Source organism: Hyperoodon ampullatus (assembly GCF_949752795.1).
Source record: "Hyperoodon ampullatus genome assembly, chromosome: 6".
Lineage (NCBI taxonomy): Eukaryota > Metazoa > Chordata > Mammalia > Artiodactyla > Ziphiidae > Hyperoodon > Hyperoodon ampullatus.
In genome coordinates, this window is record NC_136919.1 from 40757004 (window position 1) to 40774355 (window position 17352).

At 38.9% G+C, this 17352-nt stretch overlaps 1 protein-coding gene across 1 annotated transcript in view; it reads right to left on the reverse strand.

Annotated features, from left to right (window-relative positions):
• AOPEP (aminopeptidase O (putative)) overlaps positions 1 to 17352 on the reverse strand; it is a gene marked incomplete at its 5' end in the record, with an annotated part of 325752 nt that overhangs the window by 293878 nt on the left and 14522 nt on the right. The window contains 1 exon segment of the mRNA XM_079705801.1: positions 465 to 618. Within this exon segment, the coding sequence (XP_079561927.1) occupies positions 465 to 618 (154 nt within the window).

Here is a 17352-nt window from a genome sequence, read left to right on the forward strand (position 1 = left end):
ACTCCCCCCACGTTTGTAGAGCTGCCCCTACAAACGCACTGCTAATAGCAGTCACGGAACCAAAACAGCAGAGTGGCCTACAAGGTAATCCATCAGACAAGCAACTTCTTTCTATTAAGTTGTGTTTTTGAACAAGTAAGTACTGAAAACCAAAGTTAAAGGGTGTAGAAAGAAAGTACTGAATCTGAAGATTCTGCTGACTTAATGAAACACATAAAAATATTTCACCTGACTACACAGAGGATTTCATATATATTTCTTTTCTCTTTCTTTCTGCATAAACAATATGCCCACATTTCTGCCTCTCAACTCTCTTTCTCTCCCAGCAAGGCTCTTCCTGCTTTGATCAATCATATTTTGGTTTAATTTCTCAGCAGGAATGACTCACATTCCCAGTGTTTGGAATAAATGCATCATACTGCTCCCTCAAGTGTTTGTTTTTCAGCAAGTTCCCAAGTACAAACCTGAAGTCAGCCTCGAAAGGTGAGAAGGATCTCTCTGTTGCCAGATCATTTGATGAGCAGATCTCTGGCTTCATTTCTGTCCAGGATCCTACTGCAATTGTGAAGGTGGAGGCTGGCATTGGCATGGTTACGTAGTAATGCCAACTTGAGCATCCTATAAACAGAAAGAGAAAAACATAATGAGGCCAATGTATGGTCCTAGACCTTACTTTGTAATTTTTCTCTTTAGTGACTTGAAGAGCTTGTGTGCTAAGCTGGGATGAGCTAATTCTTGCAGGTGGGTCATGTCAACTGTGGGGGCATTATTCTAGGTCTCAGGGAAAGCAAAACAGGGATGATGGATTCAAGACAGCCAAGGAAATCTGGATCTCTTCCAGGGATCAGTTTGAAGCCCTTCAAGTGAGGCTATAAATGAAGGGTGGTCGAGGTGGCCACTAATAGCTGCAAATGCGTAAGGACAGAGGTTGTACGCTGCTATGGAGTCAAGGACACGGCTCATCCGTATTGCCTAGCACGGTACTTGGCATAAAAAAGAAGATGCTGTGTTGAATGAATGAATGAATGAGTGAATGAACAAATGAATGATTGCTTCTGTGCTGCCAAACTACTTTGTCTAAATTCAGTTCAAGTCAATCTAAAATGTGTATAGTAAAAAACAATGAGACTAGGGAAGGGAAGTACCTGGATTTTAGTCCCAACCCTGAAACTACTTATCTATGGAAGTTCAGTCTTATCCCTCACCCTTTTTATCTGTTAATGTATTGGGGTGGTCCCAATTCCTCATTAAGCAGATGAAAAACAGGTCTACAGAGGTTCAGGGGAGCCAAGGACTCCCAGCTAGTTTGTAACAGGGCTGGAATTTGTAGCTGGGGCTCCCTACCACAGCCAAAGGTATACCCTCCACTTAGTCCAAACCATAAAAAAGGTTTTTTAACCAAAGGAACAAATGACTAAACTTATAACACTATGATTCCTTTCTTCTAAGATGGGAAAATGATTTTAATGTTACTGAAATCTCAATGTATCGCTCAACCTGATTTAATATATTATTTTTTCTGAGCATCTGCTATAAATTAATGGTGTGTCTTCAGGGATTTGGTATCACCTCACACTATGGAACACAGTTCTCCACTCTTCATGTTCCCATGGGGGGAACTTCCACTAGAGTAACATCCCTAGCCTCTCTTTCCACCCCTTATTGACTCCTTTTGAGGAGCTATTCTTTTCTTTCTTGTTTTAAGTTTTTGAGGGTTAAACACTTATGGAGTGGCCTGTGGTCATCCAATTTGGTCAATGAGTAAATAAGATGTCAAATTCAGGGGAGAAATATTACCATGCCTATATTGACCAGCAGACCTCTAATGACATTTTTTAAAGTGCTTTACCAGTAAAAATCAGTAATAAGTTAGATTTTGCTCTCCATATGCTTGGATTTTTGTCTCTCAACTAATTCTGAACTTGGGAAGGTTAGTGGGGTCATTATGTATTACCCTCTGAAACTCTACCAACTGAGATCCAAAGAAATACATGACAGAACTTCTCTGATAAACAACAAAATTTTAAATAGGAAACAATGACAAAATAAACATGATATCAAGTCTGAATAAATATGATATGATATCACGTTTAGAAGTTATTAGAGGAGATACTTGAAGAAGAAACATAGAAGGGCATGCTGCTGGAAACCCATTACAGAGGCAGCCATTCTCTCAAACTTGCTTGTAAGTTTGATCCTCGTTCTAGAATCAGAATGGCCACTCTTGAGATCACTTCCTCCACAGCTAACTAAGAAGCTGAAGGTATGCTCCTCTTTAAAGAGACAACCAAATCCAGTGATGCTGGAGACAATCTGATGAGGTGTGTAGCTTCTACTGGGCTTGAAGGAAAACCACAGCTTTAAAGAAAATGGCTGCTGTGATCCCAAGGCAGTAAGAAGAAGGCAGAGACAATCCCAGCAGTCTTGATAAAAACCTGACATGGATCTGACATGACATGCTGTACTGCACCCACCTCCCTAATGTTTCTACTTTCTCATAACTACCTCACTCGCAACCTGATGCCTCCCTGTAGTTAGTTGCTCCATGAAGAACTTCAATTTGGACTGAACAACACAGTGAGAGCTGGCACAAGTTGGGTGGGGGGAGGTGGAGCTAGAAGAAGAGGAAAGAAGGTATGGGTAAAGAACTAAATGTTTTGAATATCCTAGGTTTAAAAGAGAAATTTTAAATAACAAGACTCTCTTGGTCAAAGGGCTGTGGTCTGGTCATTCTTTCTCTGAAACATATCTTGGAGTGTTTAACATGGGCCATTGAACCTTCCTTTTAAAACTTCAGACTCTTGGGGGTTCAGTAAATAAACAGCAATAGTGAGGATTTCAGGTAAAAATGGAAGATTCAACACTTATCTGATAAGGAGTTAATATCCAAAATATATAAGGAACTCATAAAACTCAATAGCAAGAAAACATATAATCCTAGTTAAAAAATGGGTAAAGGACCTAAATTGCTTTCTCCCAAAACCCAATTAAAAGACAGTAAAAGGATTTTTTTTAAAGGCTTAAACCAAAAGGAACAAGGAGAAAGTATAGGAGACAATTACCGCAAAATATTGGAAGCCAGAATGCAGGTGGGAAGAGTGGAGAATGACATGGCAGCCCTGAATCCTAAGTTAGCTGTGGGAAAGACACGATTCACCTCATTTTATCCCTCAGATGCCCCCAAAAGGCTGGGAGTAGAAGAAGTACTAAACTAAGCAGGACAGGCTGGATGACTAAGAAGGGCTCAGATCTCTGGATGGCTTCCCCTACTCCTCACACCTGGACTATCTGCCCATTCCCCCCACACAGCAAATAACTGGAGGTTTATTTTCTAGAGAATAAAAGAGAGGGCCTCTAGGGGGAGAATGGCATAGTTGAAGGCAAACTGAATGGGATTAGATGAACATATGCATTATCAGATACTGAGACCATCAGCTATTTCCCCTTATTTGGTTCCCAAAATGCTGACAACCAGGTTTTTACCTCCAGGCAGGAAAATGAAAAAACCTGACCAACCCAAGAGAAGGATATTGACATTGGAGGTTCCCTATGATCAGCCTATGATGAAACTTACAAATGACAAACAAGCCTTATGTACTCACTCAGTGCTCCAATCAGCATTTTAGTCCCCTACCCTCAAACGCCTACAGACAAATCAAGGACCTTCAGGCATCTTTAGAAAGCCCCTAATGTAAAACTAAGAGACCCAAACAAAGAGAAACAAGCAACTTGGAGGACAGTGACCATGCAAGAAGAAGAAAACTTCAAAAAACACCAAACAGATACACACTGAAAGTTCAGAGAATTTATTGCAGTGCTGAAACAAGAACAGTATAAGATTTAAAAAGAGGACTTGAAAGTAAAGAGAATTAAGGATAGAAGGTAAGAAAAAAATTAAAAGGAGTAAGATGGGATATAAAGCTGAGGATATCTCCCTAGAAAGAAAAAAAAGACAAAAACATGAGGGAAAAATAGAAGAGCAGTTCAGAAGGTCCAGTATCCAAGTAATAGAAGCTCCAGAAAAAAGACAACAGAGGAAATAGAAGGGAGAAAATCGTCAGCTAAGAAATTCGAGAAAATTTCCCCAAAGTTAAGGGACCATGAGTTTTCAGATTGAAAGGGCACACAATACCCAGGACACCGGATACAAATCCAGCCACATCATGATGCATCATTATGAAATTTAGAACCCTGAGGATAAAGACAAGATCCTACAAGCTTCCAAAAAGGGAGAGAAAACAAAAATCACATACAATAAGGACATTTTCAGACACGTAAAGTTTCAAAAAAAATTCACCTCCCACACATTCTATTCTCTGGAAGCTACTAGAGTATGTAAAATGTGCTTCAAAAGGAGGTAGTAAACCAAGTAAGAGGAAGACAGATGATCCAACACAAGAGAGACACAAAGGGAACCTGTAGAATAAAGTCTACTTCTGGGTATATACCTGAAGGAAATGAAATCACTTATCTCAAAGATAGATGCACCCCATGTTCATTGTAGAATTATTCATAATAGCCAAGACATGGAAACAACCTAAGCCCCAAATGACAGAGGAATGCATAGAGAAAATGTGATACACACATGCACTCACAGAGGAATATTATTCATTCATAAAAAAAGAAGAAAATCCTGCCATTTGCAACAAAATGGATGTACCTTGACGGCATTATGCTAAGTGAAATAAATCAGACAGAAAAAGACAAATACTGTATGACCTCACTTACATGTGGAATCTAACAGGAAAAAAAAATCATAGAGAAAGTAGATTGGTGGCTGCCGAGGGTGGTAGGTAGAGGGCAGTTGTGGGGGGAAATGGGTGAACGTGTTCAAAGGGTACTAACCTCCAGTTATAAGATGAATCAGTTCTGAGGATGTAATGTACAGCATGGTGACTACAGTTAACAATATTGTACATTTGAAAGTTGCTAAGAGAGTAGATCTTAAAGGTCCTCACCACACACGCACACACACACACACATACACACATATATCTCTCTCTATATATCTATATATAGAGAGATATAGATATATAGAGAGAGACCTTATTGAGGTCATTTTGCAATATATACATATATCAAATCATCACATTGAACATCTTAAACTTACATAATGTTACATGTCAATTGTATCTCAATAAAGCTTAGGGGGAAAAAAAGAATGAAACACTACACACAATAGGCTTTCTCCCTACGTTCTGCTTTGAACTTTTGAGCTGTTTTTTTGCTGCCCCTCTAGTTCTTGTAGCATCCATCTAGCACAGGGACAAGATGAGACTTGTGGAAATAGCAGGAATTGAAACTACTTTCAAGAAAGAACACTGCTAATGGAATAAGAGGTATCTGTTAGGTGCCTGCACATGGTCATGGAGAATCCACACAGAGTGCCCAATCACACCATGTCCCAGCACCTTTATCAGAATGTCTGTACCCTCAAGGTGATGTGGGGAGGGCACTGAAAGCCACAGAGGGGTGTGGCAGGGGACTGGAATGAGATTAGCAATTAAAAAAAGTCAGAAACCTTAAAATGACCTAGAGTTTGGGAGTGAGATAGCAAAAGTGATAAGAGAACCTGAGTCAAGTCCAGCAAAAGTATTTTAGAACTGCCATGCTCTCTCCACAGTCTTCTCAGGAAGTTAAATAATAGAAAGAAAAGGATTTGAGGGGGAAATGTGTTGAAAACATCCCCCAAACCCATATTCTAAATGTTCAAAATGATTTTCTCCTATACAGCCCTCAAGACTTTTTATTTTTTTAGATTTCTCTACTTAGTGGAGCTCATATGGAAGAAATTGTTTCATACTTCAGGCTTTCAAAGTAAAGTTTTCTAGGCTACCAAGCAAGTCAAATAGGGGCAGATCATCACTAGGCTGGGCCACATAAGAACTGGCCAGGAACCCACTTCCCAAAGACCCTAGCTGGACTCTTCTCAGAAGCTTCTCAAAGATCCAGTCCAGCGGGCTTCTTGCCTGACCCTGGGTAAATCTGGAGCCAGTGCTGTGACAACTGAATGCTTCCAGGGCTCTGGGGAGGCTCTTGCTAGTTGATTACTATGAGGGCCTGTCTAGTATCCTCATTTGGTAGCAAAGTCTCTTTTCGGTTGTCTGTTCACGGATTATTCCACTGAGTCCAATCTTGCATGAAGACAGCCCACTGCTACAGGGAGGTAGCTGCTCAGGGAATAGCTGACCTCACCTCAAACCAGACTGCAAAAAAATGCAAATAACAAGGTGGGAATACTGCCCCCAGAAAGCAGAGTGTGCATTCCAAAGACAAAGAGAAATAATTTCTGGATTATCTATTGTTTGGGGTAAGGCGACCTTGCAAGGAGAATTGACGAGAGTTTATTTCTCTTGAATATATCCACTGACTGAGTTCCAGCTCTGGAATCTGATTGCAAGGGTTCAATTCCCTGATCCACACTTACCAGTCTGGGCACATTGTTTAATCTCTCCATGCATCAGATTCCTCATCTATAACAAGGGAATAATCACAGTCTCTACCTCACAGCATTATGTGAGGATTAAGTTAGATAACATATATATTGATAGAAATCTCTAGGCATAGTAATTGGCACATAGTAAGTGGTGAAGAAATGTTAACTGCTGTCATCTTTACAGCTGCCTCCCCCTGTTGCTTGGGCTGACTTTCTGGAGGCAGAGACTAAGAATGTCGAAGGTATGGCTGCCACATGTGCACTGAAGCCTGTGGCCCGATGAGGCCCACATATGGGGTTTAAGGTTGAATGGCATTAAAACACTGTGCACACAAAGCGATCCATTTAAAGGAGAATGACAGCCCAAAGGGGGCATCCTGTATGACTTCATATAGAATGGGCCATTTGGAGACTATTTAAATGGTGTTTACTTTAAATGAGCCATCCTCGATGAAATAGACAGTGAATGCCTTCATTTTCCTTTTTGATTCAATCCACTTGCCCTAGACTCCCTTGCTACACCAGCTGCAAAGCAAAGAGAACATCCTGTGCTTGAATTAACCCAGAGTTTTTCCTCTGCAGATGATTTCACGGCCAGGCCAGGATTCATTAGCAAGATGCACACGGGGAGAGGGGCGGTAGGAAGGGGCCCAGAGGAAGAGGCGCTCCCTAACTGCAGGCTTGAGCAGCCACCAGTTCGCCTCCCTTCTGGGCCTCCTCATAAAGTTCCTGAAAGCCTCTACGCCACCTCCTCTAATTGGAACGTGTTTAGAAGAGAAAATTCTTATACTTCAATTGTCTCACTAGTAAGACAGATATAACAAATATTGTTCTTATAATTGTGCTAGCAGCTGCTACAGGATCCAAATAGACATTTTCATCTTCAAAACAGGACTGAAATTTTCCTTAAAGATGATTGTGTGTTTTGCAAGTACAATAAGAATTTGAGATGGGTAATTTTTCAAATTGTAAGTTTTGAAAATCCTTATAACTAGAGAGTGTTAAAACAATTACCTTAATTATTTTCTTCATATACTATTCTAAAAAACTGTCTTATGAATTGTCTTGAAGATTCTATCTTTCAGGGGAGGAAAAGTGGAGAGGAAGAAAGGAAGAACATGATGGAGTATTCCATTCATGGGAGGAGAGAGAACTTTTTATGCTAAACCTGTGAAAAACTTTGCTAATTATTTGAGGAAATTGTTCTTACAAAAAGAAAAAAGAATTAAGGGAAAAAAATCAAGATACCGTAGTTATTTCTACACATCAATCATGCCTGCTAATAGTAACTTAAATACAAAATTTATAGAACATCATTGTACTATTCTTAGGGGAGTCTTGGACATACTCACTCAACTCACACTAAAGGCACTGCCACACCACACACAAACACTCTGCTTCCACAGAGGCAAAAGCAGATGATTTATCTTTGCAAAGTTAAGCATCTCACAAAATTTCTTGTTTTTAAAGAGTTATTGTTTCACTGAAAATTAAAACAGGTACTTAAATTCTCCCTATTTAAAGCATCCACTTTATCTTTTAAACTCTTCCACTGTAGGTTAGACAAACAGCATGAAGCAATTGGAAACACCAAATTGATACGTGCTTTTATTTACATATATTTCTTTACTCAATTCTTCTGTAGTGCCTGCTTCCTTCCTACCTCAAGCTTGTTTCTTTCTCTAGCCACTATTCTTAATTTCAGAACTTCCTGCCCAAACTAGTCCATATGTCAAGCTACTTCATTATTTTGGAACATCTTTGTATTACAAATTTAAAATGCTTGATGGTATATATAAGAGCATGTATGTATAGGACTATGAATTTATAAGTGTATATAGACACACTATATGTAATGTTTTTATTATATATTTTTATATATTTATTATAATAAATATAATAGATACATAACAAGATAGGTAAAGCTCCCAGTTTGGGTTGCTCTTCTTCTTTTGGCTTCTTTCTCTAGTGCTCGGGGCTTTCAGCAAACCCCAGCTTTTTTCTTTCACTACTCTTTAGATGCTGAGTCTACACGTTCTGGTTTTATGAGCTAGTACCACCCTCCTGAATACCCATGGCATGACTGTCTTTTGTTATTCCTTTTCCGCTGTTGCTCAAGGGCGAGAACTGGCACCAGAACAAAGGAGACAGTAAGACGCCCTGGGCTGGTATGCACCAGCACTGCCTGACCAGGGCCACGTGCCAGGTCATGCCACCACTTCTCAGGCACTGATGCCACCCGGCAAGGCTTCAGGTTTCCTTTCCTGGCAACATGGTACTGCTTATGGCACAGGAGACCCAGGAGAGAATGACCTTCAAGCTCATTCTCGTGAACCAGGTAGAAGAGTGCCACCTACTGAACCCAGAACACAAGCACCTCCACAGGTTTGGGGGTTTTCCCTCGTGGCTAATGGAATACCTAAAGGAATACATTTCACCAGGCTTGTTATGCCAAGTCTCACCTGCACTCTGCCCTACACTGTGGATAACCTAGTTCCCCTTAAACTTAAATACAAAGTGGATCAACAAACTGGACACCAAATCATTCTGTGCCAGATGGTCACAAGTGTGCTTTACTACTTTACTCACTTGAGAAAATTCATGAATGTCAAGCCTAAAACAAAAATCCAGGGGCCTTCCCTGGTGGCTCAGTGGTTGAGAATCCACCTGCCAATGCAGGGGACACGGGTTCAAGCCCTGGTCCGGGAAGATCCCACATGCCACAGAGCAACCAAGCCCGTGCGCCACAACTACTGAGCCTGTGCTCTAGAGCCCATGAGCCACAACTACTGAAGCCTGCGCGCTTAGAGCCCGCACGTACTCCGCAATGAGAAGCCCCCGCAATGAGAAGCCCGCACACTGCAACGAAGAGTAGCCCCTGCTCGCCGCAACTAGAGAAAGCCCGTACACAGCAGCGAAGACCCAACACAGCCAAAAATAAATTAAAAAAAAAAATCCATAGCAACAAGAATGGGTATACACACGCCTGCCGGAATCATCATTATCCAAAAGAAAGCACGATGACTTCCCCGTTTGCCAAATATGGCAAGTGCAACTCTAGGAGGGCAAGCAAGAACTAGACAAAAAGCAAATCACAAACAAAAGAATGAACTGACAAAGATTTAGAAAGTGCAAGGCATTATGTGAGACCTTATGAAGGATGTAACAGAGCAGAACACAGTCCTCAATCAACAGTAGCTTTCTAAAGAGAAAAGATGCATTCACTATGTACTCCTACCCCTTGAAACACATGTATGTATACTAGCCCAGAATAAAGTTTCCTCAGTTCAAGAAACAAGGAGCTCTCTCTACTTTGCATTCTCTCTTTGTGAAAACACTTAATCATAACCATTCCTAATGTCTTTTAATTTACCATTTCCTTATACGTAATTCCTAGTCTCATACTGTGGAAGCAGTCTAAATAGTAGTATTGCTCATTTTGAGCCATCAAGAGGAAAGAAAAGTTGGCTTTCAGTTGCACACAGGAGGGTCCGAACCCTGAAATCTTGGCTTTTCCCTGGAATTTCCCACACGAAATCAAGAGAGAGAATGTCAGGGAGCTGGTCAGTTGGGCAGGCCTGAGAGTAGCATTTTGCCCAGGATGAGGTAATGTCTACAGTCTCTTACTTTTGCATAGAAAAATGAAATCAGATCCTAAGCAGAGGCACAAATAGTTTTTAACACCTTTCACTTGTTCATATGTTTTTTCTCCTATATTTGGAAGGAGCTTAAATTAGTCAGTCTTGTTCATTTACTTGAGGCTTCCCATGAAAAACATAAGTGGAATGTTTTAATTTTCTAGGAAGTAGACACTAAATTAGACTCTGTGAAAATAAAACAAAATTAAACAACAACAACAAAATTACCAAACTGGGGGAAATAAGAATGTACTACACCAATTTTTTCTTTTTTAAATATACTGAGCCCCGGGCTTCCCTGGTGGCACAGTGGTTGGGAGTCCGCCTGCCGATGCAGGGGACACGGGTTCGTGCCCCGGTCCGGGAGGATCCCACATGCCGCGGAGCGGCTGGGCCCGTGAGCCATGGCCCCTAAGCCTGCAAGTCTGGAGCCTGTGCTCCACAATGAGAGAGGCCACAGCAGTGAGAGGCCCACGTGCCGCAAAATAAATAAATAAATAATAAAATAAAATAAAATATACTGAGCCTGGAGAAAAGGCATAAACTCTAATCAGAAGCAAAACTAAAGGAATGACCCTGAAATCACTTTTGTTACTATCAGTAGTGATTTTAAATGCTTCTTCCATGAACCTATTACTTCTGTCTGATTACAGAGAACACATTTATTCAACAAATAGGTATTGAGCACCTGTTATATACAAAACACTGTACTGGACATTGGGTCTCTGTGCTTAATAGTTTAGCTACATTTTGGTAGGGAATATAGGCTGACAATAACGCACAGGCTAACATTTCTGTCTGCCCAAATGACATGATGCTGGGGAAGTTATATAATAAAGGAGCTAAATAAGTCAATCTAAATCTATGGCCTTGACTTAGCCTTATTGAGAAAAAGGATAGTGATTTCTCAGCTACTAAGATTCTTATGATGGTCATCACACTACCGTCTAAACCATTAGCCTTCTTCTTAAAAATAGCCAGGAGGAATGATTTCCCTCATGTAGTGAGAACTCGGAGGTCCATCCTCTGATTTCCGTCCCCTGCCCAAGGGTTGTTATCATTTCTGTCGCTATTATCTGCCTCATTACATTATGCTGCTCCCAGGTGCTTTTCTTCTTTCGGGAAATCAGCTGGTGCCTGGCAAATGTACTAATCAGGTTGACGTGTCACTGTGATGGAAACTGTGACTTGCGGGTTGGGTTTTGCTGCTCATGTTTTCAATGATAGCTCTTTGCTTTAAAGGGCACTGTGCACAACAGAGTGGAGGTCCTATGAGACCAATCTACCAGTCTAGAAAACATGACTTGGAAAGGAAGTAGTAGCATCTTGTATCCACATACCCTTTTTCTCTAAGGAGTGCAGACACATTTGGAGATATTATTCCATCCTCAGAACAGCCATTTTGGGCCTGGCAAAGAGCATTGTTAATACTCTTGCCTGATTGTCCTCTGATAAACCCCAGCTGTGGGCTGCAGAAGGCATGCAGTATTAGCATAAAGTTCTTTCTTCTGGTGTAGCTCTAGCCTCTCTCAGTCTGAATTGGTAAAGTCTGCTCTATGGTATCATATAAAGTTGTATATAAGCAAATCTCAATTAGCATCTACTTTATTAAAACTATGCCCTGAATTGGAAATTCGGAAAAAAAATCCACAGATACACTGTTGGAGGTATGAACATTTTCCATGAAAATGTTAAAGTCAATTCTTGTTTTAATTTTTGATGGTAATCTTCAAATAGATAGGTAAACAGACAGATGTTGAAAGGATCAGAAGACTTTTTTCTGTAAAGGGCTAGTTAGTAAATATTTTAGCCTTTGCAGGCTATGCAGTCTTTGTTGCAACTGTTTAACTCTGCCATTGCAGCACCAAATCAGCCATAGACAATGGTTGTATTTCAATAAAACTTTATTTACAAAAACAGGCAGTAGACTGGATTTGGCCAAAGGGCTGGATTATCCAGATACAAATGAGTCCTGACAAACAATTTCAGAGTTCACATCTGCAGTAGTGTATATGATTGCACAGGGACATGTAGCACTGCTTTAATTATTGAGAGATAATGAGAAAAGAACATAAGAATGATGCTTTTGGTGAGTAAAGGCTAAATGACATCACGGCATGCTGTGTAAGCAAAAGCTTTACAGCATATGGAAGAAAAGTGGTGGAGGATAAGATCATCACGTGGCTCAGGGTAGAACAGGCACAACGACCTCAAGAGAACCTTCATGGAGCTGTCAGCACCACATTCATATTGTAAGGGGCAGCTTCATTTCAGGAAAATAATAATCTTTTACAATAAACTGAAGTTGTCCATTTGAATTTCATTGATTTAATGGTTTGGTCTGCATTTAATTTAGACTTTATTTTTGGTGTTTTAGATGTGTAAGAGTATAGGAATACAAAATTGTTTGGCAGGATTTATTTATATCTGGATAATCCAGCCCCCTGGCCAAATCCAGTCTACTGCCTGTTTTTGTAAATAAGCATATATTTATAGTTTTAAAGATATCATTCTAATACAAATAACTTCAGTCATCCCTGGTGAATCATGAGGTTTTTTCCCTCTGACAAGAAAAATAATGCTCAAGTTTGAGAAACACTGCCAAACACAAGCTTTTACATCTGAACTGCAGGACCAAACCATGAATGAGAAAGTATGTAGGCTTGGTGAGGTGGGGGTAGGGAGAGCCACATCGCATCTTGGGAAGTGTAGTTATCATCACAAGTAAGCCAAAACTGGAGGCTGGAGGAGTCCAGGTATCAGTGCCTGCTTGAGACTGTAGTGTTTCATTTACTCAATCAGTTCAGCGTGTCAGGGAAACAAGCAGGGAGGGTTAAAAAGATGCTGTGTGAGTCCCAGAGAACTTCACCAGACAATTCACGAGACACCAAAACCTGGATAGAGGAGCTGTGTGCCTCAGTAACTTTTCATCTGTTGAACAGAGAGAGGATTTCAGGCAGCACCCAAGTGGACAGTGAATGGAGCTAAGGGAAATCCTCACACTTTATCCTGTCTGTTGAAACACACGAGAGAGGAAAGCCATGAACATGACAGGAAAAAATACTGCAGGATAAAGGTAAAAGAAAACATTGTTCTAAGGACTCAGAGGAAGAACAAGCCTCAGAAATGAATTTACTACAGAAACCAAAACAAGTTTAGAAAACTGGCATTCCCATTATGATACAAGAAGATAAAACTTCTATGAAAAAATGGTAAAAAGCCATGAGAGGACAACAGGCTGAAACAGTGTAACAGATTGAGATCAAAAGACAACAAAGTAACAAAAAAGATAAGGAAGAATCGCAAGGGTTGTTACAATAACAATCTATAATGGAATTACTAAAGAATAAAATGTCTCCATGGAAACTCAGTGGTATAAAGTGTAAATAAAATATGAAAAGGCAAGCCATACAGTCGGGGAGAATATATTTGTGACACATATCTGGCAAAAGGCTAGAATCTAGCGTCTAGAGAATATATTTGTGACACATATCTGGCAAAAGGCTAGAATCTAGAGTATATATAAAGTATTCTTACAGTCTAACAATACAACCAAAAAAACCATATTAAATAAATGGGCAAACGACTTGAAGAGACACTTTTCAAAGGCAGACATAAGAACGTACAATAAGGGCATGAAAGTTGCTCACCATCATTAGTTATCAGAGAAATGCAAATTAAAACCACAAGATAGTATTTCACCCCAGTTGGAGGGCTAAAATTAAAAGGACTGACATCAAGTGTTTGCAAGGATGCACAGCTACTGGACTCATACACTGCTGTTGGAATATAAAATGATTGAATCACTTTGGAAATAGTTTGCCAGATACAAAGTTAACTTCTCTGACCCAGCAATTCCACTGTTAGGTATCTATCCAAGAGAAATTAAAACCTTTGTCCACAAAAAGGCTTACACATGAATGTTCACAGAATATTTTTTGTAATGCCCCCTCAAAATTTAAATGTCCATCAACAGATGAGTGGATAAACAAACTAGTTTACTCACAGAATAAACTATTGATATCCACAACAATATGGGTACGTCTCATGCTGAGCAAAAGAAGCCAGGCACAAAAGAGTACACACGAATGATGTCATTTATATGAATGTTTAGGAGAGGTAAAACTAATCTGTAGATATGGAAATCAGATCAGTGGTTGACTGGAGTGGGGTTAGGGAAGACTCACTTAAGGAGGGATGGCAAAGGCACAAGGGAATTTCTAGGGTAATAGAAATGTTCTACATCTTCATAGGGGTGCTGATTAATTACATAGATGCATTTTTTTGTCAAACACCATTGAACAAGACGAACTGTGTGCATTTCATTATACATAAATTATACTGTAATTAAGTTGATTAAAAACCAAGGTACCCACAACCAGCTCCATTCTAGAAAGTTTTGAATTACATAAATAAATTTTTTAATTCTATGAGCCTGTAGGCAGAAAAATCAGACTACTTTCAAAGAATTTTTTTTAAATGATATCACATTTCTCCTCTGAAATACTAAGTAAGATATGGTAATGAAAACATTTACAGTCGTTTAAGAGGGGAAAGAAGTAAGAATTTAATACCTAGCCAAGGATTGTTCATAAGTAAACACAACAAAAAGCTCGCCTAAAAATGGGAGGGCTCAGAAAATATACCACATACCCATCCTTCTAGGAAGGAAAAAAAACAAACACTGAAGCCATTTCCCAGCTGACTAGGAGATGACTCAGACTTAAGAGATCAAGAGTAAAGAAAGTCTAAATACTTATTGCAAATATAAAAATATAATTTGAAACTGGATGAAAATGTAAAACAATTGTAATTCCTAGAAAACAAGATATAATACAAAAACAAAATATAGAGAAATATGAGTCGCAAATCCCAAACTGTATTTATTAAAACTGGAGAATGTGGGTGAGGGAAGTTGATAGAAGTAAATGCCCATTAAATTCTTTATTTGATATAGAATGAAGTTAAGAGCTATTGGTTAACTAAATTGTGAAACATCCATTTATGGAATACTCTATAGTCATAAAAAATATTGAGGAAGCTCTTCATGGTCAGATACGAAATTATCTATAAGATAAACTTATTCTAAAGAGGGAAGCACAATACAAAAAAGTGTATAGCATGTTATGATTTGTGCAACAAAAGAGGAAAAAATATACTATACAAAGGAAACTGGTGACCTTGGTTGCCTTGGGGAAGGGTTACTGGGTAGCTGGGAATTAGGAGTAAAAAGGAGGCTTATTGTAAATTTTTTTGCCTTTTGCTCATTTGTAAATGAACCATGTAAACGTGGCTTATTTTTAAAAATGAAATTTTAAAATGTATGATTTGTTTTGTTTTGACTTTGAGAATCAAGTAAACATTCATTGAAGACTTTATTACATGTGTAAATCTAGTTTTTTTATGAAGAAGACATCACAAATCAGAAAAGATTCAATAAATGATCTTGGATAACCGGTTTCCTATTCGAAGACAAAAATGTTTAGTCCTCATTTCACAACCCTGACCAGAATAAACTACAAACAGATTAAAGAGTGAAATTACAAAAATAAATAAATAAATAAATATTAAATAAAAATATTAGAACAAAACAGGTGAATCGTATAGCAAAGAAAGACTTCCCAAGAGTAACCTAACATATTTGATTACATAAAATTTAAAATCTCCTATAGATTAGAAATATTATATAAAATTAAAAGGTATACTAAAAACTGAGAAAAATACTTTCCAAAAATATAAGAGATTAATATCTCTATTTTATTTTATATATTTTTTAAACAGGAGAATAGCTTACAGATTTATGTAATGTAAGTCTTATGTGACACAGGAACCTCCACAGGAAATGAAGGCCCGAAGAAACAGACCTGCATACTTTTCTGCTGGGTTTGATGATGAGTGGACAGTCAACTCAGGAACAGCCAGATGGAAGAGATGCACAGGGCAAGGTACAGGAGAAGGAGCACGGAACTTCCATGCCGTCTCCAGGTACACAATTCTCTCCACATTTCCACATGTTCACTAACCTGGAAGTTCCAGTATCTTTATTTTTTAAAGATCCAATCAAATTAGAAGACAAAACAAACTTTTGGAAACCTCACTAACACCTCAATATAAAAATGAGCAAAGGAAATAAACAAATAGGAAATGAAAATGGTTAAGAAACATATAAGGATGTATGAAACCTCATTGATAACTGAAGTGATCTAAATTAAAGAGAGGCCTTCTCTTGCCTATCAGATGGGTGAAACTCCAAGGAAAAGGAGACCTTCATAACTACTGATGGATATATAAATTGGTACAACCTTTCTGAAAAACAACTTGAGATATGTACCAACAGCCTTAAACAGGTTCAAAACTTTTGACTAAATAATTCTAATTTTATACAAACTATCTCCCCAGGAGTTTAATGCAACTTTATTTATAGTAAGAAAAAACCTTGGAAACAATAAAAATGTCTAATAACGGAAATGTTAAGTAAAATCTGATATATTCATACAATAAAATATTATGCAGACATTAAAATTATCAACTTGAAAAATACTTAATGACCTGAAAGACAAGCAAGATATAAGTGAAAAAAGTAGAATACAAAACTGTTATATGCTATGATGACAATTTTTAAATGATAATATGTACTATAGAGAGAGATGTTTTTTCTTTTTTTTATAAATTTATTTATTTATTTATTTTTGGCTGCGTTGTGTCTTCGTTGATGGTGCCCAGGCCTAGCTGTGGCGAGCAGGGGCTACTCTTTGTTGCGGTGCATGGGCTTCTCATTGCAGTGGCTTCTCTTGTTGCAGAGCAAGGGCTCTAGGCGCACGGGCTTCAGTAGTTGTGGCGCGCGGGCTCAGTAGCTGTGGCTCGCGGGCTCTAGAGCACAGACTCAGTAGTTGTGGAGCATGGGCTTAGCTGCTCCGCGGCATGTGGGATCTTCCCAGACCAGGGCTCGAACCCATGTCGCCTGCATTGGCAGGCAGATTCTTAACCACTGCGCCAACAGGGAAGTCCCTATAGAGAGATTTTAAATACCAGAGGGAAATGCAACAAAATGTTAGCAACCATTTTGGTTAAAATTATTTAATTTTATTACTTTTACTTTTTTGTATAAGTCTCTATAATAAATAGTGGAAGGAGACACCATATTTTAAATAAAGAAATATTACAATTACAAAAATTTTACCTGGCATCAACATGCCCAGGATCTCAACTGAAAGTGTTAATTATTGCAATAAGCAAGAAATTCAAAGACAAAACCTTGATGATGCATTAGCACTTGCC